The following is a 16,403-nucleotide window of genomic DNA, read 5'->3' on the forward strand; positions in this document are numbered from 1 at the left end:
CAAAAAAAGGCTGGACATATTTACAGAAAGGAAAGGTATACAGGGATATAACAAATAAGTAAACATAGGAAGGATGTTGATCCAGGGAGAAATCTGATTGCCATTATTGACACAACCATTTTTAATAATGCTGACAGATTGTAATCTTATATGCTTTCTAAATATACAGACAGAAACTATTTACTTTATTTAGAAATATACCATCCACCAGGCACCATCAGAGACTTGCTGTTGAGTACATTTAAAAAAAAGATAATTAGTACACAGGACAGGGTATCAGAGGGGTTCGACAAGATGAAATAACATTTTGATGGGAGAGGTTGATCCCAGCCTTTATTGAGAAAAGAATGAACCAATATGGGACCACCCTACTCTCAACTATCTCCTCTAAACCCAAGAAGAAATATTCTGTTTCCGTTATTTCTACCAATAATACTCAAAGTGGCAAGATTCTAAGTATTATTATGAGACACTGGTCCATGTTTGAACACGATAACATCCAACAGGGTACATTTGTTTCTCTGTCTCTCTTTTCATAGAAAAGAGGACGGTTTATAAGGGATTCACTTGTAAAAGCTGACATATGAGGATAGTCCTCTTAACAGAGCTGTTTAACAATATCAAAATGCAGTTCATTTCATTGCTGTAATTGTTCACAATGTGACAGTGTACAAAAGGGAGATTAATTTACACATCTCAATTCAGGGAGGAAATTATTTATCAAACAACACTATACATGCCTTTCTAGGTTTGTTGTTGATTTGATAAAATGTCAATTTGGGCTGGGATATGTGGGTGAAACCCCACAAGAGGTCAAGGAGAGGATTCAACAGCATAAAGCCACCATACGCAGAAAAGATAAGGAACCACCAGTAGCATACCATTTCACACAGTCAGGGTACATTGTGAGACAATTAAGATTCCAAGTCATTGATGGCATACCAACGTCTTGCAGAGGTGGCAGCAGGACTAAATAGCTGCTACAGAAAGAAGCTGATTGGATTAGGAATCTGGACACTTTAATTCCTAAAGAAATTATCAAAAATCTATATCTGAGCTGCTTTTTATGATATGGTCATACCTGGTTCATATAACTTTAGTCATCTTGAGTGTAATAGCAGATAATATTTGTCATCCAATCCAGACATATATGCCAAAGGGCAAGTGTGTGGTCTAATTGAAATTGGCTAGGTGAAGTTGACAGTAGGAAGAAACCACGACTGTCCCCTCTGGTTGGCTATGTATTCATGGTTTTGACCCTAGGTAATAATGATTTAAATGTATTTACAGATTCATGCCTTCCAGCAAGAATGGTACCCTAGTTGCCTAACCAATGGGGTACTGTGCATTGATCTACCTGGGTCCACATTGTCATCTCTGCTTCACATCATTGCTATGATCCTATTCCTTGTATCCTATGGTGTTGCCCTACCACTATCCAGGCATCCCAATTTCCTCTGTTGTAGTATGTTTAATTTTTAGTCATTTTTATTCAATGACAAGTACTATCATAGTGTCTTGGGTAGATTCTATAATGACGAGGAGAATATATACTTTTGATATTGAGTCTTACTTTCCATGCCCTGAAAATTAAACCAGGTCAAGATTACACTACACATTTGTGTCTGAAAACATAATGATGATCCTGAGGTCTCTTGTATATAAATTAAAAAATCTCCCAGTCTGACAGGCATTTATGCACTCAAATGTTATTAATTTGTCATTAATTTGACTTTTAGCATTACAGAGGTGAATGCACTTCAGGACAATCCAACGACCCTCTTTCCTGCAGCTGTTGATAACTATTGATCATAATATAATTAATAATACAATTTAAAAGAATACATAAGCTATTTTTTTTTAACTTTATTTGAGGTGTTGGGTCTTATAAAAAATAAATAATAGTTTGTGTATTCCTTTTAATTGTATTACTAATTACAATACAGATGCAGCCACCAGTATTAGAACACTTGTACCTGGGAAATTCTGGGAGATTCTGAGGCAGTCTCACAGTAAATGCCTCAACATTGACTCAATATTTCTGTGAGATTCTTAATGGCCCATCAGATTAACACAGCTGGGGGGTCCCTGCAGTCCCATTCAAACTGAATGGAACTGCAGGGACCCCAGCTGTGTTAATCCAATGGGCCATTAAGAATCTCACAGAAATTTTGAGGCAATGTTGCCACATGTTGAGGCATTTACTGTGAGACTGCCCCAGAATTTAAAAGGCAAGAGTTCTAATACTCGTGGCTGCATCTGTATAATCACTATTTATCCACAGCTTCAAGGAAAAGGCATAGAAATATTACTGCAGAGGCAAATATATATTATTTACCATGTTTTTGCTCTTATGTCTCACTTTCAAATTATGAGAGTCCGTGAGCTGCAATACAGATGGAGCTGTGCTAAGTAACTGGATGTTTGTTATTAAAGCAACGCAATGTCCCAATGGAGGATCCATAGCGGTTGGAACATCTGTGTACTCCTGATGATGTCATCAATAGCATGTACTTATACTGTTACATAGGGGGCATGCACTAAGCTCCGAGCTTTCGCGCAAGGCTGAAAAAAATTATCACGTCCGATAAAAAATGAAGCCGGTGGCACGATTCACTGAGGCCCTCAGCCCATTTTCTATCGGACGTGACCAAAATTGGCTTATCGTGTGTGCAATGTTTTTTCCCTCTGCTAGCGCACTGAAACTTCCCGTACGCTAGCTGATAGAAAAAATAAGCTGCCTGTGACATTTGCATGGAGATTCTGCATCTCCATGCAAGGCTGTTACAGGCGATCGTACAATAAATAAATACATTTTAATTATAGTGTACATGAGCAGGGGATCTCTGGAACTGAACAGCATTGGTTTCAGGTCCAAGGACCCCCTACTTCATCAGATACAGGCCCTGTTATGGGGTGCCGGTATCCCCTGCAGAATTTGCTTGAAAGTGCAGGAGATACCGGCAACCCATAACGGGGCCTGTATCTCCTGAAGTAGGGGGTCCTCGGACCTGAAACCAATGCGGTTCAGCTCCGGAGACCCCCTGCACATCTACACTATGAAACACATGTATATTAAAAAAAGATTTAACAAACATCAATACACGACTCCCCCCCCCCTTCGCCCTAAAACATACAGTTCAATAATGTGCAAAATTACTATTATCCAGATATGGATAAAAGATTATTTGCCAATTATTAAACACTGCATTAGCATACCTAAATAAAGTAAATAAAAACAGTAGTCAGCTAATCCAATGAGTACAAGCAGTAACAACATGAACAATGAATTAATTAAACCATTAACCAATGAAACCAATTAATTCCTAAACCAACTCAAAATGAATAGTAATACTAACCAATCAAACCAATGAATTACTACAACATTAATTAATGTAAACATTAAAAGACAAAGAAATACATTCAAACAATATCTGAAATAACCATAAAATGCATTAGCTAACATAATACAACATTAACTACAAACAAACACCAATCGCAAATATTTTATTAAAATTTTTTTTACATGACGTCACTTAAAGGGAATGATGCCAGCCAATCAGAATGGCTGTGCTTCATTTGCCTTTAAGATGATTTCACTAAATCCAAGATGGCCGGCGTCACATGGTATTTCAGCCAATCAGAGTGTGGAATTGGTTCCCACGAGGTTTAACACATACATTAAAAATATATATTTAATGTATTTATTGTTTATTCTGCCTTAACCCTTCATTGCCTTAGCGGCTATCAGCTATGGTAATGAAGCAGCATTTCTGTATTTTTAATAATATTGTGCAGGAGCACTGTACAATATTATTAAAAATACAGAAATTCTGCTTCATTACCATAGCACATAGCCGCAAAGGTAAAGAACGATTCTTTATTGATGTGTGTGTTTTATTCATACTGTAGATGTGCAGAGGGTCTCCGGAGCAGAAACGTTTTGGTTTTAGGTCCGGGGACCCCCTGCTTCCCGAGATACAGGCCCCTTTAGGGGGTGCCGGTATCCCTCTGCTTGGTTTACAGGCCACGGTCACGTGATCGGGACCTTTAAATGCAGAGGGATACAGGCACCTCATAAAAGGGGCTGTATCTCGGGGAGCAGGGGGTCCCCGGACCTGAAACCAACGCGGTTCAGCTCCGGAGACCCCCTGCACATCTACACTATGAATAAAAATGTATTTTAAATAATTTTTAATGTGCCGATGTTTGTGCAGAGAGAGCAGCGGATCTCTCTCTGCTGCAAACACATCTCGCCCCCGCCGGCCTATAGTATCATTGATGTGCATATACAGTACTGTATGTGTACAGTACTGTATGTTAGGGGTTATAGTTATACAGTATATATATATATATATATATATATATAAAATATATATATATATATACTGCATTACAATTCATGAATTTATGCCATCTGGCGGACACGCAAAGCATTGCAGCCTAGTAAATCCTGAACCATTATCAATTAATACATCAACCGCGTGTCAGCTGGGCATGCGCCTGGCTGGGTGAACAGCGTGGCATTCCAGGAACATGCCAGGTAAAAGCCGGTGATTTGTGAGAATAAAGTGTGCCGCTGCTGTATGTCTATTATCTGTCTATGCAGTCCATGACGCTATCCTTATCAGTTTGTGTATATTATCCACAGTTTCTGACTCATAACACTTTGAGTCATTAACATCTCCTACAGCTGTGTATATTGCTGCAGACATTATATCTGTCTGCAGCTATGTTTCAGGTTAAGCCATGATACTATATATAACTACATTTAACATCTCTTAGGCTCCTGTGCTTTCCAGTGTATTGTGTCACCAATTAACAATTACCATCTTAGGCAGGTGAAGTTGTTTAGAGAGTACCTATTGCTTCCAGTAGGACTGTTTACCCCACCCCCATCTCCTTTTTAATATTTTTCGCCTTTTTGTTCAGGGTCACCTCACACAGAGGTTTATCCATATACTTATATTTTAATTGAGGATTTCTCCAAATAAATATTGAGTTTTAATTACTTCATCAGTACATGTTAGATAGAAGTACTTACCCTTATTCAGGCTCCTAAGTCAGCAGGATCAGTTCACTAGCCGTTGAGTGCTCTCATTATAGGGGTTCTTTTTCTCCCAGTTCCAGTTCACACCAGAAATAAACAGGAAAACATCAACCAAAAATTAGAGATGGACTCGTGTATATGTCCTGTTATACCAACTCTTTACCTTTTACCCAAGGTAAAAGGTGGTGGGAATAGGAAGTCTTAGTGAACCCATTTGCCAATTTCTGGATGTGTTTTTGCGCCCTGCACTAGAGGCACTAACTACATACCTTAGAGACGCCATGGATGCTCTAGCTAGGTTGGATTCTATGGTTGTTGAAGGTGATGTTATTCTAGTCACGTTTGACGTGGAGGCTTTGTATACTTCCATTCGCCATCAAGATGGGATCTTAGCCACACGTTTTTTCTTATCTATGATGAATCTGTCACCACCTTTAGTTGACTTGTTGATAGAATTACTTACTTTTATTCTGTCACACAACTATTTTGTTTTTAAAAATAAAAGTAATTCATAGCACCTTGGCATATTCTTACAGCGCTAATTTGAAAAAATACATTATTAGTTGAAGCAAAAAATGACACACCAGAAATAAACAGGAAAACATCGATATAAAAGATAATTAATCAATATTCAAAATCCATACAAAATAACAAGAATAACAAGTTATTTTGTATGGATTTTGAATATTGATTAATTATCATGTATATATGTATGTATATAGCGCCACCCATAGATACATACATAGTACTTAAAAGCAATAATACATGTGACAATAAAATAACTCATAATGGGAATAAGCACTTCAATAATTAATAATCAAAATCCATACAAAATAAGTGGTTACTTATGGTTATTCTGTATGGATTTTGAATATTGATTAATTATCTTTTATATATGGCCATAGAGTTCTATTGCTCTAGATGGCATTCCGTCGAAGTTTTGGATCACCACCAATTATATGGGATATATCCGAGCAATTGCAACTGGTGGTATATATTCATTGGTTGACAAATCACCAAAAAATCTACTCGCCACACAAAAAAATCTACTCGCCACCTAGTACCAAACGTGTGCTGCTTGGGCCAATATTTACTCGCCCGGGGGTTAAATCCACTCGCCCGGGGCGAGCAAATGTATAGGTTTGTCGAACACTGTATATATCTATAGTATCGTATTCTCTCTTTTAAATGACATATTATCTGTATGTTGCGTTATAGACTTCAAGCTGTGATACATATCTCTACTATGCATACCTAATAAGGAATTTGGGAGCTCCTTAGTGTTGATGCAAGTCATTAAACTATGCATCATTAGGGAATATACTAAATAAATTCATCATCCCAATATAATAATAATTGATCTGATAGGTATGTACTAAGATTGTGGTCTATTCTGAATGTATGGTTAGTAGTGTATGTATAGCCTATGAAATGATGGTTTTGTTTGTACATGTGCTTATATCATCTTAGTACACATGGGTTTAGAACCTTTCTTTTTTTTTGTGTGTATATTGAGTTGTAAATGTATGCTTATAACTGTCATATGATGGGTTGATAGAGATATGTGCTTTTTATCTGTACACTGTTTTCATAGGATTATATACATAATGATTTTTGCCATATATGAGGGCATATGTTATGGATAATCTGTATATGGATAAAGTTTGTACTTATGGAAAAAAAGGAAGTCAACACATGTTAAGATTTCTGTTATTTGTTGTGTTTTTTGGGGTTTGTTTTGTGTTTTTTTGTTTTTCTTTTTGTTAAATATTTTCCATGCCACACTTGGCTGTTTATCCACATGGTCTCTCCACTGTGTCTAGAATTATGAATAGCTCCAATGGGTATATCCTTTGAGAGTGTAAGTTCCCTATGAGAATTATTTCATGGAATGTTAAAGGCATCAATTCCCATATTAAAAGAAATAAAATTCTGAAATACCTTAAGCGTCTTAAAGCCAAAGTTGCAATAATCAAGGAAACTCATCTACTGTACTGTAGATGTCATAGAAAGTGAAAAACTTAGGAGACACTGGGTGGGTACAGTAGTAGGGAAAAAATGAGGAATAGCCATCTTAATAAACACATTTTGCCATACGAAGTTCTCTCCACTGGAAGGGATGTGGAGAGGAGAGTTGTACAATGCCTTGTCAGAATATATCATGAGGAATTAAAAATATATAATGTCTATGGCCCAAATGGATATGATCAAAATTTGGTCCATACTATACTCGCTGGAAAAGACAACAATTTGATAGTAGGAGGGAATTTTAATTGGGTAATGGATCCATTTATGGATTAATCAGTTCAGATTCAAGGGAAATCAACTAAAAATGTGTGCAAAAAGGCACACAGGTTTAAGGATATTTTGGGTCTGGAAGACTGCTGGCGAATGTTTAACCCTTTGGAAAGAGAATACACTTTTTTCTCTCACCCATATAATTTATTCTCCAGAATAAATTATATTTTTGCCAATAGTCAGGTAAAGGGGAAGGTCACAGATACTAAAATAGAAGGTATAATAATCTCGGATCAAAGGTGGAGGTTACTATGGGACAAAGAGCGCATGTGGATAGAATATGGAGATTTCCTTCTTACTTGTACAATAACGAAGAATTTAAAGCATTTCTTCGAAATAATTGGTTTTATTTTGAGGAAACTAATGCGGCTCATTGCAATGCAGGAAACTTATTTTGGGAGACTGGGAAGGCAGTTTTAGGAGGGAAAATAATTGCAAATAGAAATATGAGAAGGAAGGAGATTGATTTAGCGTTCTCTATGGCTAGCAAAGAGTTTTATTATAATTATAGATCATCTGCTTTTAAGCTAAATTCCACTACAGATAAAGGAGACGGTTATGAGAGCCAATGATTTATGTGTGGTTTGGTTGCATAGAAAAAAACAAAAGAAAATGCAGTTTAGAGATCTAAAATTTTACAAGTTTGGAAATAAAACTGGGACACTGTTGATTCAATATGGCTAGAAAACCTATGAAGTCAAACCATGTTCTGAAAATAAGGGAAAATCGGGAGATATCACCACTAATCCCAGAGAGATAAATAAGGTTTTTCAAAATTTCTACCAAAATGTATATAGTAAAAGCAATATAGACGAAGATGCACAGTATGGTTTTCTGGGAAAAATTATGCTCCCTCAGTTAGACAGAGAAGAGCAGTTGATGTTAAATGCTCCTATAATGATTGAAGAGATAGAAAATTCCAATTCCAAAATAGACGAAGATGCACAGTATGGTTTTCTGGGGAAAAGTATGCTTCCTCAGTTAGACAGAGAAGAGCAGTTGATGTTAAATGCTCCTATAATGATTGAAGAGATAGAAAATTCCATTAAAACTCTTAGAAATGGGAAAACGCCAGGCCCTGACGGATTCACAGGAGAGTTTTATCAAATGCTTGTTGATGAAATTGGATCCCCCTAAGAGAAATGTTCAAAGAAATTCAGGATAAAGAAGAGTATATGAGAAGAGTATATAGAGACGGTAAAACTGCATTTATAAGAATAATTAATAAAGAAGGTAGAGACCCCTTGAACCCAGAATTCTATAGACCAATCTCTCTTTTGAACCAGGACACAAATATACTATTAAAAATATTGGCCAATAGACTTGCTACAAATTTGGTACATTTTCTAGAGGATGCAGGATACAGGAATCATGACAGTACCCTGGAAAACCACAACATTGATACTTGTACAGTATCGGCACATTACGCCCCACCTAGACATTGATAGACTAGCCATGCTTAATATTACAATGCACATACCCTCCCTGTTGAATGAGGATAAAAGCATGATATGTGTACAAGATTTAAACCGCAGCATATTGATAGCCAGTCATATCAAAAGTTACATTGTAATATGTTGTAGAATTACAGTCGTCAATAGCATGAGCTGCATTTGTATGTCATAATAATGCTATTACTGATCATTTTTTTCTATCTCTTACAGATGCTTATACAACCTCGGAAGTGACATATGTATGGACACACAATGCCACAGATTCAGTAGTGGTGGCACCAGATGGCTCAAGATTAAATCAATATGATCTTTTAGGCCAATTAGTTGGACAAGAAACAATCAAGTCAAGCACTGGTCAGTGAACTACTTCTGAACAATTTGTTATTAAAAACAATGACAACAAATACAGTAATAATATAAAAACAAGTTGCGATTAGACAAACCTAATATTGAAACATTAAGGGCTTCGTGCAGTAAAGTAGTTCGATTTTTAATTCGCCATTTTTACAGTGTTGCTATTACGGTATGCAGAAAGCTCGAATACCAGTGATAGCAAAATTGGCAAACATGGCGAGTATCCGGCGACGAGATGCTCGGCTCTCTGAAAAGGGCACACCCAGCAAGTTGATTCTGCTGCAGAAGGAGAGAGCCGTCTCTCTTTGTGCAAGTCACGGCCGAAATAAATAAAATGTAATCTTAAATGTACTACTAGTGTAGATGAGCAGGGGGTCTCCAGAGCAAAATCGCATTGTTTTCAGGTCCGGGGACACCCTGCTTCCCGAGATACAGACCCCGTTATGGGGTGTCGGTATCTACTATGCATTTAAATATCCTGGTCACGTGACGCGTGACATTTACATGCATAGGTGATACCGCCACCCCATAACGGGGCCTGCTCCAGAGACCCCCTGCTCATCTACACTAGTAATAAAATTTAAATTAAAATATGTAGTAAGCACCAATACACAACCCACCCTCTGTGCCCCCACATAAACCATTATTTAACACACGATTGATAACATAGGCCGGCAAAGGTCCCCGGGAGTTCCCCATGGTCACTTGGAGGTCCTCAGGTGGTCCCTGTAGGTCCCCGCTGGCCTGCGGTACCATTTGTGTTGTAAAGAAAATAAAGATGGCCTCCATTTCAATAAATACACATCTCGCCCCCCCCCTCAAACACATGCAGTACAGTAATGTGCAAAATAACTATTATTATTCTGGACCCAGGGTCATGTCTAGGGTATGAATGAACCCAGATAGCTTCAACTCAGCCCCCTTTTCAAAGCACACCAAGTCCTGTTATATTTTCTTCACTTTATTAGGAAAGGAGCAGTATATACAGGCACTTGTGGATGTAATGGTTTTGTGAGAGTGCTTCTCTATAGGTGCTTCATAATTAAGGGCAGGTGAAAAGAATTGGCCTTGCCATGGGGTTGGAACAGTGCTGTACTCACGGTCTCCAAAGTGGAAAAGGAAGTGAAGGGGAATGTGGGTAAAGGACAAGTCTTGGACCAGACTATCTGTGAACAAAGACAGAGGGGAGGGCGGAATAGCCCATTCTGAGAAGAATCTCAGAGGTTGCTGTAGCAATTCCCTGGTTACATGCTCAGAGGCAGAAAGGGCAACATATTGATACATCACACAGGCACTGTGTGTGTGTGGAACAAATACATGCAGCTGAACTTAAGGAGCTGACAAGCAGAAGCTGCAAAGAAGGGGGGGGGGGTCAGAGAGAGCAGAAATGGGCTTACTTGTTCCATGACAATTATCCAGATATGGATAATAGATCATTTGCCCATTATTAAACAAAACATTAGCCAGGCAGCATATATAAAGTAAATTAAACCATTCTACATATCCCTGCCATTATGAAGGGCGTCTTCATCAGCATACTGCAGGGCCATGTCCTCTGTTGCCAGAAAGAATACATAAAAAATACAATCTTATGACCCCTAACCCCTTAATCAACTTAGCGGTTAATAACCACTATAGTAATTAAGGGGTTAATCCACCCTCCTCCACTACCCACCCGGGAGACCTAACCATCCACCCCGGACTCACTATACCCACCCTTTACCTATTTATTGGCACAGTAGTACATCATACCCATACAATATGGGCATGATAAGGTACTACTGTATAGCAGTCAATGGTTACCCTAATACAAAAGCATGTGCAAAATACACAATAATAAAGCATATACAACAAGCATCTAAACACCTAAAATAAAAAATTAAAAGCACTAGCCAACCAATCAATTACCTAAATAAAACCACTAGCCAATCAATTAAAGAAATAAAACCACTAGGCATTCAATAAAATAATTTAAACCACTAGGCAATCAATTGCATAAATCAAACCACTAGCCAACCAATACATTTAATACATAAAAGCAGTAATCAACACTACACTTAATTAATACAACCACTAAGCAACACATAAATGAAAACCAGTAGCCAACAAAATACATGATTTAATAAAAATGCTAACCAATCGGTCCCCAAAAAAATACACAAGCCATCACAATTCAAAACGATTTAATATAAACAATAAACAGAAATAGAGTATATAACAGTCAATAGAAGAAATTTATTTGGCCAAAAATGGCTGCCACTGTATTCATATGTACCCTAAACAGGCACAGATTAATACATTAGCAATCAATGGGCAATGAAAAATATATTTTTTTAAATCCTATCAAAAAACCTGTAAAAATAAAAGTACATACATTAAATATGTATCTTACCTTTAGAAGTGTTGGCCCTCCGAATTCTGGGGAATCAGCAAGCTCTCGAACCGTGATGTCATGAAACTCAATCCAATGCCATCCACCGTGAAGATCCGGAACAGATAACCAAATTCTTCTTTCTTTAATCTTGTCTCGTCTTCTTCTTTCTTCAACTGTTATTATTTCTTTATTTTCTTTATCTTCTGTCTTTATCTTCTGTTTTCATCTGTTAATCCAAGAACCCCATGTTAAATCCACGATGTTGACCCGTCGGCTTCTTGAGCTCAAATGAGACGTCACAGCCTTAAATATGGCCTGTGATGTCACATTTGGGCCGCAAATGGTTCACACGCCTTACGCCATCTGATTAGCTGGGAAAACCATGTGCCCTTTTTTCTTTTATGTGATGTCATGTAAAGGGACTGAAACCAGCCAATCAGAATAGCTTTGCTTCATTTCCCTTTAACATGACGTCACAAAATCCAACATGGCTGCCGTCACATGGTACTTCAGCCAATCAGATTGTGAGAACTATATCCCCAATCTGATTGGTTGTAGTAGACCATGTGATGGCAGCCATGTTGGATTTTGTGATGTCATGTTAAAGGGAAATGAAGCAAAGCCATTCTGATTGGCTGGTTTTAGCCCCTATACATGACATCACATGATGTCACATTAAAAAGAAAAAAAAAAGGGCACATGATTTTCACAGCCAATCAGATGGAGTGTGAACCATTTGCCAAATGTGACGTCACAGGCCATATTTAAGGCTGTGACGTCTCATTTGAGCTCAAGAAGCCGACGGGTCAACATAGTGGATTTAACATGGGGTTATTGGATTAACAGAAGGACAGAAGATAAAGAAAATTAAGAAATAATCACAGATGAAGAAAGAAGATAAGAATTTAAAGAAAGACGAATTTGGTTACCTGTTCTAGATCTTTACGGTGGATTGCGTTGGATTAAGTTTCATGACGTCACGATACGAGAGCTTGCTGATTCCCCAGGATTCAGAGGGCCAGCGCTTCTAAAGGTAAGATAAATATTGAATGTATGCACTTTTATTGTTACAGGTTTTTTTAATGGATTTTTTTTTTTTTATGTTTTTCATTGTCCGTTAACTGCTAATGTATGAATCTGTGACTCTTTAGGGTACAGATGAATACAGTGGTAGCCAATACATTCTATTTCTGTGTATTGTTTAGATTAACTTGTTTTGAATTGTAATCGCTTGTGTATTTTTTTGGGGACAGATTGGTTAGCGTTTTTATTAAATCATGTATTTTGTTGGCTACTGATTTTCATTTATGTGTTGCCCTAGTGGTTGTATTAATTAAGTATTGTGTTGATTACTGCTTTTATGTATTAAATGTATTGTTTGGCTAGTGGTTTGATTTATGTAATTGATTGCCTAGTGGTTTTAATGATTTTATTGAATGGCTAGTGGTTTTATTTCTTTACTTGATTGGCTGGTGGTTTTATTTAGGTAATTGATTGGTTGGCTAGTGCTTTTAATTTTTTATTTTGGGTGTTTAGATTCTTGTTGTATATGTTTTATTATTGTGTATTTTGGACATTCATGCTTTTGTATTAGGGTGACCATTGACTGCTATTGTAGCTTTAATGCCCATATTGTATGGGTATGATGTACTACTATGCCAATCAATGGGTTCAGGGTGGGTATAGTAGGTCCAAGGTAGGTGGTAAGGCCTCCCGGGTGGGTAGCGGGGGAGGGTGGGTTAACCCCTTAATTACTAACGTGGTTATTAACCGCTAAAATGATTAAGGGATTAGGGGCCATTAGATTGTATTTTTTATGTTTTCTTTATGGCAACAGAGGGCATGGCCCTGCAGTATGCTGACGAGGATGCCTTCATAATGGCAAGGGTAAGTAGAACGGTTGTATTTACTTTATTTATGCTGCCTGGCTAATGTCTTGTATAATAATGGGCAAATAATCTAATATCCATTACTGGATAATATTATTTTGCACATTACTGTATGTGTTTGAGGGAGGGAGGTGTATTTATTGAAATGGAGGCCATCTTTATTTTTTTTTACAACATGAATGGTTCCGCAGGCCATCAAGGACCCATGGGGACCACCCGAGGACACCCAGACACACATGGGGACCACCCGGGAACCCCCGCCAACCTCTTGTATTAATCCTATGTATAAAAAAGGTAAGGTGCTGGTATTAATGGATATCAGCTCCAGAGTCTCCCAAGATCAATCCAATGGAGGAAATTTTTTTTTTCTTCTAAGTGCTGTCTTGTCTCTTATCGGCAGCTTCTCATCACCTTCTTGCCAACTGTTCCTGGCGAGGTGATTTGGAGAGGAATTCTCAATTCTAGAGCGGCGATCAGCCTCGATAAGCTTATTGGGGCTACTACAATTGAGCGAGTTTGAAAAATTGCAGATAAGTGGCGATAAATATTTGCGGTTTGTTTTTTTAGCAAAAAAAATGGCAGAAAAGCTCTCTTATCGCCAACTTATCAGAGCGTACTGAATAGCAGTAGGCTTTTTTGGCGATAAGGTGGCGATAAGCGGCTTATCGCTGCTTACTGCATAGGCCCCTAAGTCTCATTAATTCCGTTTTAGATGTAAAATAGAATTTGTTGACAAAGTGGAAAAACACTGCTTACAGTGATCTCTACACAGATCTCTACACTGATCTCTACACTGATCTCTATACAGTATCTATTATTTATGCACTTTATACAATGTATATAAATGTATTCTAGTGAAATATGTTGCTGTAATATATATGCACAATAAAATGTACTTAATGCTTAATATAATTTTCACATATAAATAACTTTAATATAAATACTGCAACACTCATATTATATATGGTGAGCAGTGTGAAATTGCTTCAATGCAATGCAATCAACTTCAATGCGTCATTCACTTAAATGAAAGCTGGTACATCGCTACAGTATCTGTGCATTACCTAATTTCTCACCATATTGTAGAGTTGACTAAGATTCAAAGATAGCACTAATATGACTACTTCATAAAAGCATTCAAAAACAATGGTCAGTAACACAGGTATTTATTAATTACAGATCAGACATACAGTAATGTACCATATGCAAAATAGTAATGTCATTTTTTTATCTGGCAGGAGAATACACTGTTATGACAGCACATTTTCACTTGAAGCGAAAAATTGGTTATTTTGTGATTCAGACATATCTCCCGTGCATCATGACAGTCATCTTGTCTCAGGTGTCATTTTGGCTGAACAGGGAATCCGTGCCTGCAAGGACAGTATTTGGTATGTAAAATTAGCAATGCACACATCTTTGTATGCTTCAAAGCATTATTTTCTTGATTCAGTAAGAGCAAATACTATGTAAACAAATTATTGTTTTTCTAAACTATCGCTGTAATTAAGTTACATTTTTTAATGTACAGTATTGTACTTGTGGAAATGACTGACTTTGCTAAATGCTTATTATACAATGTTCAGTACTCATGATACATAGACTTGCATATTTGATCTAAAAATCTTTCTTGTAAACGTTTAATCATGTTTTAATGTTAAGTAACACATTTGTGTTGTAGACAGTATAGGCTTAAAATTATAACTGTGCAAAAAACAAATATGGGACATTCTTTATAATGCACACTACTTCACTTAGAGGGTAGTGAATGGCTCTAACTTTACTTCAGAAAAAATGTGACAGTTTATCCGTAGCAGTAATATCCAAAACACTGTGTGGTGCTCAAGAACACAATAACAGACACTCAGTTATGCTGTACAAACTTAGTTTTGCCAATCATATGGTACCCTTGAAGTATCCTATTGTGGTACACATCAGGTATATAAACCAAACACGCTTTTCTGTAGAACCCTACAGTTCACTGTAGTGGGGTTAAAACAGCTTAGTGTCCAGGCATTTGAAATAAATGGTTCATTCCTTCCTTTTGCAGTCATCTTGGAAATCAATTTATGCTGCGTAGTATTCATAGAAGGACCCCCATATTGGGGCAGCATCCAAATTCGATTTCCTTAAATCCTGGAATACTCCGGGGATCATGCACTAAGCTCCGTTAAGTCATTTTTAGAGCGCAAAGTGCTCTTAGAACGTGATGTTGCGCTGAACACGATGCACTAAGCCACGCAAACAGGCACTTTGCGCTCTAAAACTGACTTTTTTCAGGAAATTTTTTCAAGTCCAACTTTGCTCGTTCGTTACCCTGTTTGCGTTAAATTCTGCCCTTAAGCGGGATGCACTAAGCTACGTAACCTTAGCGTACGCGAAAGTTGCGTTCAACAGAACACATCAGCTCAAGGTAGATGCAAAAAAAGCTGGACTTTGAAAAATTTCTTGCTTTAGAGTTTTGCATGCGCAACACCCATACAACAGGCCGGCGGGTGTCCCCGGCTGACCCCGTGGGGGTCCCTGAGGGAGGCCGGGGGTCGCGCGGGTGTCCCCGGCTAACCCCGTGGCCATCCCGGGGTATCCGCGGGCCTGCGGTACCACTGTTGTGCCTACAAAAACACTAAACATTATTTCTAACTGAATACACCCCCCTAACACATACAGTACAATAATGTGCAAAATAACTATTATCCAGATATGGATAATAGATTATTTGCCCATTATTAAACACTGCATTAGCATACCTAAATAAAGTAAATAAATACAGTTATACTTACCACAACAGCAGGTCCCTCTCTCCTCCGTTGAAAGAAAGCATACAGTATATACATAATAAAGACATTCTAATGGCCCCTAACCCCTTAATCACCTTAGCGGTTACTAACCGCTATAGTCATTAAGGGGTTAGCCCACCCTGCCCCGATACAAACCCGGGAGGCCTAAGCACCCACCATAATATGGGCATGATAAGCCTCTGTAGT

The 16,403-nt window shown here is 37.8% G+C and overlaps 1 protein-coding gene across 1 annotated transcript in view; it reads left to right on the top strand.

Moving 5' to 3' along the window:
• The window catches only part of GABRA2 (gamma-aminobutyric acid type A receptor subunit alpha2), a 205,197-nt gene that overhangs the window by 148,449 nt on the left and 40,345 nt on the right, over positions 1–16,403 (top strand). Inside the window, exons 7-8 of the mRNA XM_075567017.1 lie at positions 9,013–9,156; positions 14,658–14,810. Of these exons, the coding sequence (XP_075423132.1) occupies positions 9,013–9,156; positions 14,658–14,810 (297 nt within the window). The remainder of the gene's footprint in view (positions 1–9,012; positions 9,157–14,657; positions 14,811–16,403) is intronic.

The sequence above is a fragment of the Ascaphus truei genome, chromosome 1, assembly GCF_040206685.1.
Source record: "Ascaphus truei isolate aAscTru1 chromosome 1, aAscTru1.hap1, whole genome shotgun sequence".
NCBI classification, from domain to species: domain Eukaryota; kingdom Metazoa; phylum Chordata; class Amphibia; order Anura; family Ascaphidae; genus Ascaphus; species Ascaphus truei.